This window comes from Pieris brassicae, chromosome 2, assembly GCF_905147105.1.
Source record: "Pieris brassicae chromosome 2, ilPieBrab1.1, whole genome shotgun sequence".
NCBI lineage: Eukaryota > Metazoa > Arthropoda > Insecta > Lepidoptera > Pieridae > Pieris > Pieris brassicae.
Window position 1 is genome coordinate 10,280,925 of NC_059666.1, and position 16,065 is coordinate 10,296,989.

At 32.7% G+C, this 16,065-nt stretch overlaps 3 protein-coding genes across 6 annotated transcripts; 1 reads left to right on the forward strand and 2 right to left on the reverse strand.

Annotated features, from left to right (window-relative positions):
- Positions 1 to 71: 71 nt before the first annotated feature.
- On the reverse strand, positions 72 to 10,472 carry LOC123720089 (S1 RNA-binding domain-containing protein 1). 4 transcript variants are annotated; one of them, XM_045676554.1, is made up of 12 exons: positions 9,565 to 10,464; positions 9,226 to 9,379; positions 8,655 to 8,881; positions 7,956 to 8,204; positions 7,331 to 7,565; positions 6,328 to 6,449; positions 5,435 to 5,582; positions 4,988 to 5,071; positions 3,034 to 3,176; positions 1,359 to 1,571; positions 845 to 1,101; positions 72 to 334 (listed from the first exon to the last, which is right to left on the reverse strand). In XM_045676554.1, exons 1-12 carry the CDS (start codon positions 9,885 to 9,887, stop codon positions 150 to 152), a joined length of 2,340 nt encoding a protein of 779 aa, XP_045532510.1. In that variant the 5' UTR covers positions 9,888 to 10,464; the 3' UTR covers positions 72 to 149. The 4 variants fall into 4 exon arrangements, with proteins under 4 accessions (XP_045532510.1, XP_045532511.1, XP_045532512.1 ...); XM_045676555.1 differs by having other exon boundaries at positions 981 to 1,101; positions 9,565 to 10,462; XM_045676556.1 differs by lacking the exons at positions 72 to 334; positions 845 to 1,101; positions 1,359 to 1,571 and adding an exon at positions 1,592 to 2,505 and having other exon boundaries at positions 9,565 to 10,472.
- Positions 10,473 to 10,719: 247 nt separating this feature from the next.
- Positions 10,720 to 12,351, reverse strand: LOC123720235 (protein-lysine N-methyltransferase EEF2KMT). Its single transcript, XM_045676773.1, has 5 exons — positions 12,129 to 12,351; positions 11,662 to 11,985; positions 11,330 to 11,588; positions 10,921 to 11,136; positions 10,720 to 10,853 (listed from the first exon to the last, which is right to left on the reverse strand). The coding sequence occupies exons 1-5, from the start codon at positions 12,210 to 12,212 to the stop codon at positions 10,720 to 10,722; spliced, it is 1,017 nt and encodes a 338-aa protein (XP_045532729.1). The 5' UTR covers positions 12,213 to 12,351.
- Positions 12,352 to 12,541: 190 nt separating this feature from the next.
- Positions 12,542 to 16,062, forward strand: LOC123720013 (mitochondrial inner membrane protease ATP23 homolog). Its single transcript, XM_045676414.1, has 5 exons — positions 12,542 to 12,921; positions 13,010 to 13,055; positions 13,130 to 13,211; positions 13,402 to 13,626; positions 15,789 to 16,062. Exons 1-5 carry the CDS (start codon positions 12,702 to 12,704, stop codon positions 15,981 to 15,983), a joined length of 768 nt encoding a protein of 255 aa, XP_045532370.1. The 5' UTR covers positions 12,542 to 12,701; the 3' UTR covers positions 15,984 to 16,062.
- Positions 16,063 to 16,065: the final 3 nt, after the last annotated feature.

Here is a 16,065-nt window from a genome sequence, read left to right on the forward strand (position 1 = left end):
AACTGTATTTAATAAATATTTTTTACATGCTACATCTTGTTTAAATGTTCAAAATTAAATTGGAAACGGTATCAAAATTATTTATTTATTTATTTTAATAAAAGTCAATGTAATAACACGTATATTAAATATCACAGCAAAAATCACAGTCAGTCAAGTATTTTATCGAATTTTAATTGTAATTTCTTCGGTTTCGGCGTGTTTATAACGGTGACAGCCACTCTGTCGCCCAATTTGGGCGAATAATTACCTAGTTGACTTTTATGTATTAAACCGTTATCGCCGACACCACAGTCCACGAAACAGCCAAACGGTACCACATTCCGAACAACACCTACAAATAATTTTATGTAATATTCAAAATGATAGTTCGTCAGTCATAGTGGAGATACAGATTCTAAAAATAGACGGGTGTCAGGCACATGCTACTTACTTACATTAGTAACACACATAGTTACACTAAGGAAAGGAATGATGATGGTGTCTCAACAAAATTAAATGTGAAATGAGAACATTCATTATTCAATGAAATAAAAAGTTTAGTTCAAGTTGTTCGGACATGCCATCAAATATTTCCGAACCAATTCCACTTAGGGTTCTTCAATAAAAGAGCGTACCAATCATTACAATGCCGGCAACGCACTTGCGAGCCTCTTGGCAATGCGTCCATGGGAGGAGGTATCACTTTAAAAAATAGCAAGCTAGGAGGGTAGTTTCAAATACACAAGCCTACCCTCACATTAGATGCTATTTGCCGTACGTCGCCGAGTCTGAGATGTTTATATTTTATTCATAATAAATCAATTAATTTACACACACAAATTGTGTGAAATTGAAATCTTGCCTGTCAAAGTCGTCCCTGTAACCAACTGTTCGTTACTTTGCACTGACACAGAGTACACAGGTCTGCAGAACGTAATAACATTGTCTTCGTAGGATTTTTGTTTAAATGCGGTGACAATTAACTCTAGTGTACTAACATCTGCAGCCAAGTCCTTGCTGAGCGATGGAATGTCAATTGTCAAAATGTTTCGCTCTACTAAATCCGGAAAATCGGGCCGAGTCAAATGTTTTATATCCACACCGATTTTCTTAGCGAATCTGAAATTCAAGTTCAATTCAGGTTACTTAATGGGGCGTGGGGGATACATATCTGTATTCAACTTCCGACAGGAAATATTAAAAGAAAATTATATGATCAAAGAAGTATTATTTAAGAAATATTATTATAGAGAAAACCAAGTTCCTGATATTACGTTCTATTAAACAGAATACTATATCTGTTATACTATATATATATATATATATAATATATCTGCTCAATACCGCGTTACTTTACAATACAAATAAATACTCACAATTTAGCCACTCCATAGCTTTCTGGATGGATAATAGTGCTATCCAAAGGTTCTTTTCCACCAACGATCTTTAAAAAACCAACACATTGCTGGTACGTAATCTTTCCTATACCGGAGACTTTTAAAATATCAGTACGTGTAATGTAAGAACCATTTTCTTCTCTATAAGATATTATTTTTTTCGCTCTGCTATCATTTAGGCCGGATATTCGCCTATAATATTAAAAAAAGAGGATTTAGATGTAGGAGTAATAACATTTAGAACAGTGTTGGCCTAGTGCCTACAGCGTGCGAATCTCATACCTGAGGTCGATCTCCGACTGTACCCCAGTGGACATTCTATGTACGCATTTAACATTCGCTCGAACAGTGAAGGAAAATATCGCGAGGAAACCGGCTTGCGATAAACCCAAAAAGTCGACGGCGTGTGTCAGACACAGAGGCTGATCACCGACTTGCCTACTAGACATATGATCATGACACAGATACAGGAAGAGGCCAGATCTAAGTAGGTTGTAGCGCCACTTATTTTATTTATTTAACATTAAGATAATTCAGTTGACAATATACAGTATTGACAGTTCATTATAGCAATTACCCATAATAAATCTGCTCTACTAATAAAGTTTTAAATAAATTTATTTAATTAATAGTTTAAGTTATATGTATAGAATTCTTCTATTACTAAACACTGTTGAAAGGGCATTGAGGGTACACCTAAGAGGGAAGTCACAGAAAAAAATATATAGCGCCTTGCAATTTAATAAATAATTTCTCATATAAAAAAAATGTTCATGAAAGTTCGTTAAATAGGATCATAAATTAAGTTAAAAAAAGCATAGATTTCAACTTGTTTCGAGGTATAAAGATGTTTCACAGATGTCAAAATATCCTTCCGGCTCGAAGGACCATGCACGTTATTGCTAATATTGTGAATAAAATCTTCCTAATAATCTTCCACCACGGGGAAAATTCTAACAAAACATAAGCACTACTCAAACATAACGCCATTTCATTCTTCATTGTTTTTTTCCTGAACTCTGTAACTTGGGTCTGGTCTGTCTGTCCGGTCTCGGTATGTCTATTGATCGATAAAACCATTAGCTTACTTTTCACTATTTTTTTCTTGTTTCTTTTTGCAATCGTTCTTAAAAAAATATTTCTATAATTATTCTTATCGTTAGGTCTCTTGTATTGGGATGTTGAAGGCGGGTAGTATCAAGATTTTATAGTCAAACTTGGACATGACTGGACACGTTTCTCGTAGCATAATAAATGCTATTCGAGAATATGTTTTTGAAAGTATTGAGCAGTGTTCAACACTTACAAAAAACCAACCGTATCACCTCGACGTCTGTCGTTCGACAACTGAGCGTTTTTTAAGGCAGTTTTTGCCGCGTACCAGCACTATTTGGAACCAGCGGACCACTGAAGTATTCAAATTCGACTTTGGGTCCATCAAGAGAGTACCTGAATTCTTAAAAAGCCGTCAACGGACTTGCGAGCTTTCTGGCAATGTGAGTGTCCATGGGCGGCGGTATTACCTAACATCAGGTGAGCCTCCTGCCTGCTGCTTAGGCGTTTTTATTTATATAAAACAAACGTGCAGGAATCTCATCTTACCATCGGTACAGGTACACAAAGCCTTTAGACTATTATAATAAAAAAACGTTACCTAAGCATAGCTTGAGAAGCGGTGTTTATATCGACTCCCACCAAACTAACGACCTTTTCAACTGCACTATCTAAGGCCGCTTCTAACATCTTCGGGGGTATGTCGTGTTGGTACAAACCTACGCCTAGGTTCTTTGGATCCACCTGCACCACATTCTGGGATTAGCTTTTACAAAAGTATGAGATATAAAAGATAGCTATAGAAGATATAGAAGATAGCCCATAGCAGGAGTTCAGTTCGGTGGCTGTTGTTGGAGTGATGTTTGAATAAATGAAACTCTTTGTTTGAAGCTGGGTGTCGACTGGCTTGTTTAAAACATGAGCTTATAATTAAGATAACATTAAGGGTAGTGTTAACAAATATAAGTGATACTTATGTTACATATAAAGAATGTAAGTGTAGTCGACCTATTGGATATTATCGGACACGAGAATCTTATATTACAATTTATGAGTGTGGGAAAAACTAAATCTCATTTTGGCTTCAAGTGTTCGATGATTGCTATTTGGTTTGCGCTACTATTTATTACCTAATATATATATGTAACTTATGTTAGGTTACATAATAACTCAAGATTAGTCTACGAGCCAAGGCTGTACATTTTGCTAACTCAGGCTTTTTTATTTATGTATACTTTGTTACCTTAATATGCATAATTATACAACACAATAAACAAAAAGTAAGTAGGTTACATAAATTATTAGGCAACAGGCGGCCTTATCGCTAACGATTTCTTCCAGGTAATCCTAATATGGGAGAATAAAAAAAGCAGCTATCTTAAAATTATAAGCGTGATGATCCCTATGTACGTGCCAAGGTTCGTACATTTTGCTCTTTTACAATCGTGACAATTTCCTATGTTTGTACGTGCCATGGCTGAACATTTTAATCACTTATAAGCGTGACCAGACCATAGCCAGACGTAGGCACTCTGTTTGACTGTTAAAATTGCATTCATTTGGTACATAGCAATTAGCACGTCATTATTTCGCTCATATTATATTGTAATACGCGAGTGGTTAATATTGTTACGAAGACGGGTCGACTGCAATGTTTCTAGATTTTTCCACTAGTTAGAGAACTTTTCAGCAGGCTGTAATATGATTTCTTACCGTTTCAGGAGAGGGTCAATTACATATTAGAAAGTTGTAATTTCCATAATGTTACCCTAGTTTTCAGGAAGCTGAAACCTTTTTAGTCAGTTTCAGAACATGTGTAGTCGAGTGGTGCAGTTTTCAAGAGACCCGTTTTCAGGCGTTTTCAGGCCTAGGTATACCCCTTTGATGAAAGAATATTCTAGACCAAACTATCTAGGTGTGAGACAAGGACGAAATAATACGAGAGAGAGAGAGAGAGAGAAGATCAGAACTTTCTCGAAACTAGACTAAGCACTCTAGAACGCCGTACGACAAGGACGAAGTAACGTGCGAAAGAGACAAAGAGTGCGGACGTTCTAGAATTGTGCAATCGCTACTCAGTAGCAAGCCCGCCTAGAGAGTTCTCGAATATTGTTTAGAATTATTCCCAGGGATATATAAGCGAGCCGAAACGCGACTAGTCACCTTTAGTTTGGAATGCGATAACAAGAGAGAAACACCGAAGCGATAAAGTGCGAATAAAGTGAATACAAGTGATAAAGTACTGTGTGAAGTGTGCATAAGTGATTGTTTTTGTGTGCTGTAAGTGCATTTCTGCAAATAATTTGTGCTCATAAATTCCTCATTGATTTTTAAAGAAATAAACCCTTGAAGAAATTTACGGCATTTTCTATCCGATCCCCTAGCTCGTAACAATATAGAGTAAACCAAGAAAACTCAATTATTTAACGCACCCCGATAACCCTCTTGGGTTATCAATACCGTACAATTAGAACAAATTTTGCTAACATCATTTCCTTGCTTTTCAGAAAACAATTTTCTAAATCTTTCTTATTAAACACGACAATGAAACTTACCTTAATAAGTTCTCCTAAAGGATCAAGGACTCTCCTTGCAATCGATAAGGCTGATATCAAGTTTGGATCCATGTTTGGGTGTTCCTGGAAAAAAAATTAGTATTTTTTGAATCTATACTTTTTCTGCTCTAACAAATAACCAAATTATTAACAATTAAATGCGTAACTTTTGCATAAAAAAATTGTTATAAAAAAATCTTGACCAAGATTTCTGTCCATTTCGTGATCCTATTTTTCTGTAGCAAGTAATTTCTGTCCTTGACACATAGGATTGGGTCTAAATAATGCCGGTTTCCTCGCGATGGTGCACCACCGGGATTCAAACCTACGACCTCAGAGATGAGAATCAAACTGTGAATCAAATCTAACGTAAAGTGATAAAGAAAAAGAGAAGACAGGTGAGAGAAAGAAAGAGAGAGACTTAAGAATTATGACAGACGAACAGACCTTCTGAGCTTCTTTACTAATGGAGTATATAGATGCCCCCTGCTCCGGTACGATGATGATTGGAATACCATCAGATATGTGATGATTCTTCAACCATGTCTCTGTTTCCCGACATGCTGTACCATTTCCCAAACCTATCAATTCTACCCTGAAACCAATTTTTACTTAAATTATCGCATTCTAAAGTAAAAAAAATAATCTAAGCAACGCCAGTAAAGTATTCATCTCCCTCTCTGTTACGGCATAAACGCAATATGAAAGAAAGAGACGGATGAGAGTTTACTTAAAGGAGATCCTTTAGACTCCGTTTTTAGAGAGACCCAATAAAAGTTATTAAAAATAGGTTTATTCGAAGTAAATCCTTGGGGCAGCTGCCCATACCTGCTTCCGAAACAAAAAAACGATAGCAGGCACAGGCCGGCAGACTCGTGGCAGAGATTAGAAGAAGTCATCTGGAAAGGATTGAAGAGGTCCATATCCACAGACTACTAACATTTTACTATAAGTAAATAGTAACAACATTTGAAAAGAAAATAAAGGATATGGAAAGTCAAATCCAAAAATCATTTATTCATATACGTAACACAATCTAAACTTATGAACGTCAAAAAAAAAATACTTTAAACGCTTCTAATTTTACATTTACTGCCAGTTCTCAAATCGAGGGCGTAAAACGGAAGAGAAGAACTGGCAATAAACTCTCCGCCAACTCTTTTTAATCGCCAAGTTTATTTGTTTTTAAGGAGCTGCAACCATTACACCATGTTCCACATGACATCTTAAGTAATAAATAATAATAAAATAAATTAAAAACAAAGATTTGTCTCAGATTGTCAAAGATCTTCTATCTAAATAAAATAAGGCTCCATTATTATTATTACAGTTATATTTACCCATGTTTCTGGAGCAAATCTATTAACTGCTTAGCTGCCGGGTCATATTTGTTTTGTTGCCTCAAATTCGGGTATATCGTACACGCCTCCAATTTCGCCCCATTAACATCTATAATACCGAGCTATAAAACAAAACACTATAATTATTTATGAAACGAACGAAAGCGCGAACGTCGAAACAAAACGACACTACACGTGCAAATAATAACACTTTTTAAGAATTTAAGAAGAGAAATTTAAAATTCTGTAAAATAATTATAAGTATATATAGTATATATAGCTTCAATACGGTAAAAAAGTGTTTTCTTTAAACGATTATACATGTATCAAATTTAGTGAATATTTTTTAAATAAAAAACGCCTTTAAATGAATCTAGAATCGAATTTCAAAATTTCTAAAAATCTAGGAAGAGCTTATTATTTTGACGTGTAATTTTTTTATTATTAAAATTCTTTTTTTTAGAATACTTTAAACTGAAAGAAAAATCTTCTTCAAATAATTTTTGAATTGAAACTTCTTTAGGTGCATGATTTTTTATTGAGAGAGTGAGAAAGGGCGAGAGAGAGAGAGAGAGATAGTGAGATAGAGCGAACGACACATCACGCACAGTGCCATAGATTCACGTTCACGATTTTTCATCCTCTTAAGAAACTGTAATTTTAAAAAAAATCGTGCGTACCAAGTACCCATCAGAAGTGAAACTTGTTTGGCAAACTAATTTATTTTCAAGTCTTGTTCATATTTATACAAATCTTAAACTTTAGATTTCAGAGACTTAGAGGTAGGGAAAAAGGAAGATATGTTAGGAATTAAATAATTTAATTGTCATCAAAACATTAAGTGTCGAAAATTATTTTAAAACAAATTATATATAAAAAAATATTTAAGATAAAAAGATAGTAGAACTTCAATCGAGGAAGTCGGTCCCTAAAATAGCAATAAAAATTTATTTAAAACCATTTTAATTGTTTAAAACTGCCAAATTAAAAAAGCTCAATTTACCTTACACCCTGCTTTAAAACCCGGATCAAGGCCAGCTATTCTTCTATTTTTGATAGGTTCTGTTAATAAATATTTCTCCAAATTCGTTGTAAAGGTTTTAATTGCCTCCTTTTCAGCAGCTGTGGTCAGGTCTGTCCGTACTTGTCTTGACAGCCAAGACTTTATCAGACGATTGTATGCATCTTGGAGTCCTTTGCGGACCCAATGGTTGCTACCCCATAGTGGTAAACAAAACCTGGAAATATATTTGGGATATATTTCCCTTTATCATTCCACACAAAATAACACAAACATCATTTATTTATTGTAACTATTCAAAACCTAAATGAATTTTTGGCCTGAGTTCTGAGCATCAGTTTGTCGATTTTTATTCTATAGACATAGTAGGTGATCACTCTGACATATGACTTTGATTTGTGACATGCTGGTTTAATTTTTTCTTTCTTCTAATCAGTAACTGGCAATTGCACACATAAACAGAAACTCCATTGGTGCAAATTCTTAAATGGCTGGTAACACACTGCTACATCTCTGGCATTAAGTTTCAATGGGCATCACACAATATCTGGGGAACCTCCTGCCAGTTTGCCTCATGTTATACAAAATCCAATCTTTTTCTACATACCTTTCCAATTTGTTATAAAACCAATCAGGAACAATAACTTTAACCGACAATATCTTTTCATCTTCTCCTCTGTTGATAGCCAAAGTTTGATAACTCTTCACAAATTGTATAGGACACTTCCATTCAAAATATAACTTATATGTGTCTGGATCTGATTTAGTATCATATTTCTTATTTGCATCTTTCTTTGTATCTTTTGTAGAACTTTTTGTTCTGCTGCTTTGTAATGTAAATCTTGTTTCTTCTTTTCTGTAACATTATTTGTATTTGTAATAATAGAGAGAATATAACAGGATAAACTATTACTGATTTAAAGAAATTTAAACAACTTTATTTTGAAAATAAATATTAGAACTGTTAAAAGTATCTTACTATAGCAACATGTTTATGTATATTTTAGGCACTGAATAATTATTATTTACTGTCTTTTTTTTAATGTAATCATTTACATATATTATTAGAACATTAACATTGTGTATAAATTCGACATGTATACAACAGTTCATGCATAATTTTCAAATACATATATTAGCGTATGTTCTTACTAATATTTCTGTTATTATCCTGAAAACAACTTATTTATTTACAAAATATTATATGGGACTGAATGCTTATGATATCTCAATCATCTAGAATGGTTCACAGATGTAGAGACATACACAGCACAGTGTATTTGCATTAGTAAAATAACAAACTCACAATTTCCTCATTTCCTCTAGAACCCTTGTATCCTTATAAATAACATCAGCAATAATATGAGTAATTTGAGTTTCCACTTTATCAACAGTAGACAATTCATCACTCCCATTGCATAGTAATTGTAAATCAATGTTTTCACCATTCAATGCTTTGATTGCATATGGCTCGAGACCAAGGTTCCTAGCTCTTTCAGCAAGTGACAATGAATGTGATTTGAGAGGTGAATACTAAAAACATATTTCAGTACCTCAGACTACTGAGGTAAAAATAATTTTTACTTTAAATGACCCAAATTTAGTCATTTGGGTCATTTAAAGTAAAAATAATTTTAGAAAATGCAAAAACAAGATGAATTAAAATGACAGACAAAATAATGAGCTAGTGATGGCAAAATCATTGTAGAAATTTACTAAAAAATTTAGAAGATAAACTCCTCCAAATATTTTTCTTTAAAGAGTTTGTATAATATTTAAATACAACTAATGTACTAAACAACCTATTTTAAGAATATTATTTATAAAGGCATTTAAAAAGAAGAATTGAATACTAACAAAAAACGAGGTATACTTACTACTAAATCAAGCTCAGACAAATTTCTTGCATTTAATATACTCTTTTCAACTTCAGGTGTTAGTTTTTTGCACTTTTTTAATGTTTCTAATACAGACTTCACTTTCTTTTTAAAGTGATTTATACATTGATAACTTTCATATATTTCTTGTAGTCTGTAAATTTGTAATTACTATAAGAAAACATAAAAATATAAAGTATATAGTCTTGGTTAAAAATAATGATTATTCCATTACTGCAACATAAACATTCTATAATTTCCAAAACAAATCTTGTATTTGTTAACCTAATATTTGAATTCTCTCAAAATAAATATTTTATAAATATAACCAAAGATTACCTGTCGGGTAGGAGATGACCTATGGCTTCTTTACGGTATCTTGCAATAAATGGTAAAGTACAGCCCTCTGTTAATAATGAAATAAATCTTTCTGCTAACTGTTTAGGTAGTTTTTCCTTATAAGAGAGCATTTCAGCTTCATTCCACACATTATTAGAACTTTTTATGGTATTTTCATCTTTAACATCTACATTATTATATTCTTCTATTGCTGTCGGCTCTTTCTGAGTCTTCGTCTTCTTAATTGATCCTTTTTTAGCATTACTATCATCTTCTTTATCAACAAGTTTTCTTTTGCGCACAACCTTTTTTGCTTTTTCCATTGTTAATAAGTCACTACTTATTTATACAAGGAGTTTATTTGAAGAGTACCTGATTTCAGCGGCAATGATTCTCAATAAATGAATGCAAAATGATTTAATGTATACGTTTCAAAATTCGTGATTAAAATACGTTTGTTTTTTTTTTAAATAATTTTATGGCCTGGTAACGAGACCTTTAAGCCAAGTCTTATTTTCGGTCACTAATTCACATGTTATTCTTACGTTCGACTTGTTTTCTTATTTTTGACGTATTTATATAATGCAATATAACACTTTTTGTTTTTGAGCAAATCACACAACTGGCGGAGGAAAAATACATTTGATTTTTTTTTTAATAATATTATGGCCTGGTAACGAGACTTTTAAGCCAAGTCTTATTTTCGGTCACTAATTCACATGGTATTCTTACATTCGACTTGTTTTCTTATTGTTGACGTATTTATATAATGCAATATAACACTTTTTGTTTTTGAGCAAATCACACAACTGGCGGAGGAAAACAATACATATAGATTATAAATTTGTCAATTGCCAGTTATATAAATACTAAACTAGGACAGAATACCAAAATACTATTGTCTATATATTTTCTATTATTTTGTGCGGAAAGAGTACCGTCACAGAATTTGAATGTCGAAACTGCTAAATCACGCACTAAGAACTAAGCTTGTTTTAAATCTCAACTACCTGGAGACACATGCAGTTTGCTCCAACGTAATTTTGTTAAACATAAACACAATATCAGCTTGAGATAAAAATAGTTTGCATCTGGCTTGACCCACTAACAGTCAATTAAGCAAAATGCTATATATGCGATAGACAGGGCTCTTACTTAGTCAGACTTGAAAAAACAGAATAGGTATCTTTTAAAATTTATTTTAACAATACACTGATTAACACTGGGATCCCACTCTAAATTAATATTTTCAGGCAATGTTAATTGTTCTTCTTTCATATTATAGTCAGCTGAAAAAGTATAAAAATTAAATATATGCGGTCTATTTTTCATTTTAAAAATATATGATGATCTTACCCAAGGTTTGGACAAATTTATTGAATGTATCTTCATTTCTTATAACACATGCTATGAAGGCACTTAAAGATTTATTCTTCAGGAAAAAAGATTGCAGGACTTTACATAGAGGCACTAATATACATGGGTCATATACTATATCTGCGCCTATTATTATATCTGGAATGTCTTGAACTTCTGTTTGATCAATATCATTCCAGTCTAACATCATTACTCCTAAAAACATTAAAAGATTGTGAGTGCCACTTCCATAGCCTCGTTATTAATTTACTTGCCAGTGCTTGATCTCAACATTCTAGATTAAATACCATTAAAACTTTTTTTCTTTAAGTTTGTAGACACAATAAGCTTAAAAGTGTAAACATGGTTGGACTCTCTCTAGAGACATTATAACTTATACAACTCTTACTCATTATTTTGCCATCAACATCATATTCTCTATATTCTTTTTCTAGCCTTTCACTTGTTACAGGAAAGTTTATTATAATATTTTCATTAATTGCATTTAAAACATCTTCATGGCAATCAGTTAATGTTACAGAAGTAGTTTCACAGAATTTTGTAACAGTAATGCCAGTTAAACCAATACCAGAGCCCAATTCTAATATATTTTTGTTATAAAAGAATTTTTTGTTTTGAAGAATCCAATCTGTCAATAAGCGAGCAGCCTGTAATGAAAGTACAGAAATATTAAGATACATAGGTTAATAATGAAAATGTTAAGAAAATTTTGTTTCATACCTCCCAAGTTTTCATTCCTGTAGTTCCATTAACAACCATATTATTTGATTCCTTCAAAGTAACAATTTGGCTAAAATTTCTCCCAATAACATAGTGTCTATAGTAAAAATCATCTATTCCTTGCTTATTACTCATAATGGAGCACAGGTAGTCATAAATACTTTCATGAACATCTTGCCTTCCCTCTAAACATTTCAAAATATTTTTTAGATATAACCTACAGAAATTGCTGCTTACTGGATACATTTTCAAAAGATTATTATTCAATGTTAAGTTAAGAAGCTTTTCTTGTGCAGACCATGTTAAGGACTTTACTTCATACGGCTGAAACGAAAATGATATTTATTTAGTATAATTTTCAGTTGACACCAGTCGGTGTTGATATAATAATAATACCTTCGACTATTACTAATACTTGTACCATTAGATGATCTTATTTAAATAGCCATCATAATTTTAAAACTTACGCTTAAATAAAACTTATAGAATCCATTGTAGAAATGTTTTGCTAATTTGTAAATAGTGGTTTCATCTTCTGTATAATTCGTCATTGTTTTAAGACAAAGAAATTATAAAAGCTATAATAATCTATTAAGATTTCATGAAAAGTGTCATCATAACCTTTAGTCTAAGTTTTAAACAGCTGTTGTTTTGTAACTGTAACTTGTTCTTTAAGAGTAAATAACAGTAATACACTAAATTATTATTATACTATTATAGTGAAATCTAATAAATTTAAATTATAATATAAAAATATTATATTATATATATTAGAATAATTATAATTTTATCTATAATTCTAGTATTTAGTATTTAACACTTTACAGTTGAAAATTATAATTTCCGTTACGTCACTGTCGTTGGCACATGACAGTAACGACAAGCACATAGAGACCCTTTAAAAACCAATGTACCTTTGATAATTGTCTTACTTGTTTTTCTTCTTTCCTAACTCATATTAGGGTTATGTTTTTCTATACACCGTTTTGTTGCAATAGTTATTTGCATGCATAAGTTAATTTAAAGTAAATAAAGTAAAAATGAACACAGAGCCGTCGCCATCTGAAAATAAGGCAGATGGGGAATCGGGTCCTCACAATAAAGATGATCCTCAAGGGGAAGCTTGGGGTTACGATTTGTATCCTGAAAGGCGGGGAACATTTACTCCAAAAATGACAAATATATTATTGGGAAAAGAGGGTAAAGAGGGCATAGAAAAGTTTAAATGCGAAAAAAATGTGTACCATTGTGTAAAAAATAGTAAGTGGTAAAATAGGAACATAGTTAATATCAAATCCAACATTTTGATTTGTTTATTGTTAGTATAAGTAAATGGTTTAATTTTTAGGTCCAATTGTGAAAACTATGATGGCAGCTCTCAAAAGTTCTGGTTGGTTAGTTTTATGCTTGTTTTATTTAATGTCCAAGATGGTTATTAGACTTGTAATTGAATAACTTCCTGTTTCAGTCCTATTGATATTAGAAGACACATATCATGTGAAGTTTGTGACTATTCTGTTAGTGGCGGTTATGATCCCCAGTTGAATCAAGTAAGAAAACTTATTTCAGAACTATTATATTATATCAAACCCAAATATATTTTCCTTTACATTGGAAGTTAGTTAAGTAAAAATGTACGTGGTAAGGACCATGAACATTTTTGCAGGACTGATACAGTATTACCAATCATTGATTATTTTGTTGAAACTGGAAACTTCCACTAACTATAATAATTTCCAGATTGTAGTATGCCAAAATGTATCTACAAGAAAAGGAATGGTGCAAGGTGTATTGACCCATGAAATGATCCATATGTTTGACTATTGTCGAAACCAATTGGATTTCAAAAATATGGAACATTTAGCATGCACTGAGATTAGAGCAGCTAACTTGACTCACTGTTCTTTTGTGAGTGCATGGTCACAAGGAGATGCTTCTTGGGGTAAAATAAAAAAGGCACATGAGGTATGTTTAAGCATTTATTAATATTTATAGATTGTTAGTATCAATTAAATACCTTATAGATGTGGCCTAAGTTATTTGTATATGTTGCAGTAAAGTAGTTAAATCAGAGAGTTAATTGAAACTCTAGACAGTTAATTAAAGACTGATATTCAATCAAGATGCTAAGGTTCAGGTCAGACAAGTGAGTGAACAAAACATTTAACAAGTTTTGTAAACGTTCCTAGGGAACAAGAGTAACATAACCTAACTTAACCTTTTTTTTTCTTTTAACATTTGTCCATTTGCAATCAGTCTCTTGGCATTTATCAGATTTTATGAAATGATGGCAATTAGGGAATGCAAATCCAATAATTTTTAATTTCCCTCTACCCGTATACTATCAGACCGCAGAAAGTTTCGCCCTTTTCAGCCGATACCCATAGTCTGTCGTTTCCAAGAGGCCCGTGTTGCTGAAGTGTCCTTTTGTATTGTATGGTTGATCTTTTAATGTCTTATTACAACAACTCTACAATTATATAAATTATAATTGTATTGTCCAGGTGCATGCCTAAATATTTGGCTGTATTCCGTTTTGGCAAAACAGCTCCCTCCAGAGTCACTGGTGAGCATTCTTCTCTTCTTAGTGTGAACGTGACATGAACTGATTTTGCTGGGCTTGTCCGTATCCTCCACTTCTTTAACCATGATCCTATTTTGTCCAGGCATTTCTGTAGTTTTGAGGATGCTTTGTTTGGATTTTTATTACAGGAAAGGATTACAGTGTCATCTGCATAGGTTACAATCACAACATAGTCCGTAACTGGTATGTCGGCCGTAAAGATTGTATAAAGGAATGGAGCCAGCACTGAGCCCTGGGGCACTCCTGCTTCTATGTGGCAGATTGATGATAGATAATCCTCACATTTAACCTGGAATATACGGTTTTGCAAATAAGACTTCAGGAGAAAGTACGCAGTATTAGGTAGGTTCAACTTTAGCTTACACAGGAGGCCCTTATGTCATACGCGATCAAAAGCCTGCTGTATATCGAGAAACACTGCTGATCAATACTCTTTTCTATCTTGCTTGCCGTATTGCATAAGTAACACGATGTATTTGTTCAATTGTTCCATGTTGTGCACGAAAGCCGAATTGGTGGTCAAGTATTACTTGTTATTTGAGTAGTGGTTGAAGGCGAGTAACGACTAGTTTCTCAAATACTTTTGAGAGCAAGAGGAGAAGACTAATAGGCCTGTATGATGCAACTTCTGTTGGAGGTTTTCCAAGTTTTAGAACCATGTTTATAACCTTCCATAGTTTTGGATTGTAGTGTATTATACCTGAAGGGTTTTAACGGAGGGAAGTCACCTATTTGAGCTTCAAATGTATTGGTAGTCTTCTTATCTACTGGGTTCTACGTTTACAAAGAACATATTTAAGGGCTTCTTATTTTTTATAGATATGGCGTAAACTAATTCACCGCGTACCATGTTTCCTGTTTTTTCTATTTCTTCTATTATAGCTGATGGAGGGGTGGTATAATGCAGTTTTTTTTATGACAACCTTATAGCATTTATTCTGCTTCTGTGTGAATGTATGACCAATAAGGCCATTACTGTGGAGAAGTTCTATCAAGTTTTTATGTTTCAGTTGACTGCGCCATAACTCTTAGCTGATCTCTATTAATAACTATAAGATTAGCTTTCGTGGGATAACGTATTATTTATTAGTTCTGTTAATTTAGATATATCTATTAATATCATTTTCCTTCTCGGTTAGGTATGTCCTACAGGTAGTAAATTATATCTGTTTAAAGTACTAATTGTTAACTTAATCTAACCATTTACAATAAAACAAAAGAGTTCCAAACTCTAAGTTCTTCACGATCACACCATCATGGCGGACTCTTGTTATACATTATTAATCAACATGCTGACTTTCGTTCAGACAGATAGTTAAATCTTTTCGACGCTCCTTTATTTAAATCAATATAATAATCGACTTGATTGAATATTGATCATTAATTAACTGTCTACAGATTCAATGAACTCTCTGTTTTAACTACTTTACTGCGACATAAATATAAGTTAAAAAATATAAATGTGTTATCTTCCTAGAGCCTAACCCATTTGCTTTTTTCATTTTGCTCAATAAAACCTTACCATATATATCTGTATATCCAGGATTGTGTCAAAACTAAAGCATTGTATTCAGTACTTGCTGTAAGACAAATTGGGAAAGTGGATGCAGTTGCTGTAATTGAAAAAGTTTTTCCAAAGTGTTACAATGATATGGAACCCATTGGTCGCAGGATACGAAGAAACTCTGAAGACATATTCAGAGTGCAAAGAGATGCAACATATTATGGTTATACATAAATATGTATTTAAAATACTGTTGTTAGAGTAGAGTGTAAGACTATAGTGAACTTTATGAAAAAATAATACTATTTGATAATTT

What these genes read in the sequence shown, in the direction of transcription:
- LOC123720235 (XM_045676773.1), bottom strand. Translation starts at nt 12,212, where the DNA reads ATGACGAATTATACAGAAGATGAAACCACTATTTACAAATTAGCAAAA. An exon ending in TCTATAAGTTTTATTTAAGC is followed by an intron (nt 11,986 to 12,128) that starts GTAAGTTTTAAA and finishes TTTTCGTTTCAG; the next exon opens with CCGTATGAAGTAAAGTCCTT. An exon ending in TAAATTTGTCCAAACCTTGG is followed by an intron (nt 10,854 to 10,920) that starts GTAAGATCATCA and finishes ATACTTTTTCAG; the next exon opens with CTGACTATAATATGAAAGAA.
- LOC123720013 (XM_045676414.1), top strand. Translation starts at nt 12,702, where the DNA reads ATGAACACAGAGCCGTCGCCATCTGAAAATAAGGCAGATGGGGAATCG. An exon ending in GTACCATTGTGTAAAAAATA is followed by an intron (nt 12,922 to 13,009) that starts GTAAGTGGTAAA and finishes TTTAATTTTTAG; the next exon opens with GTCCAATTGTGAAAACTATG. An exon ending in GCTCTCAAAAGTTCTGGTTG is followed by an intron (nt 13,056 to 13,129) that starts GTTAGTTTTATG and finishes TTCCTGTTTCAG; the next exon opens with TCCTATTGATATTAGAAGAC.
- LOC123720089 (XM_045676554.1), bottom strand. Translation starts at nt 9,887, where the DNA reads ATGGAAAAAGCAAAAAAGGTTGTGCGCAAAAGAAAACTTGTTGATAAA. An exon ending in CTTTAGGAGAACTTATTAAG is followed by an intron (nt 3,177 to 4,987) that starts GTAAGTTTCATT and finishes AATGTGGTGCAG; the next exon opens with GTGGATCCAAAGAACCTAGG. An exon ending in TACAGGGACGACTTTGACAG is followed by an intron (nt 335 to 844) that starts GCAAGATTTCAA and finishes AATTATTTGTAG; the next exon opens with GTGTTGTTCGGAATGTGGTA.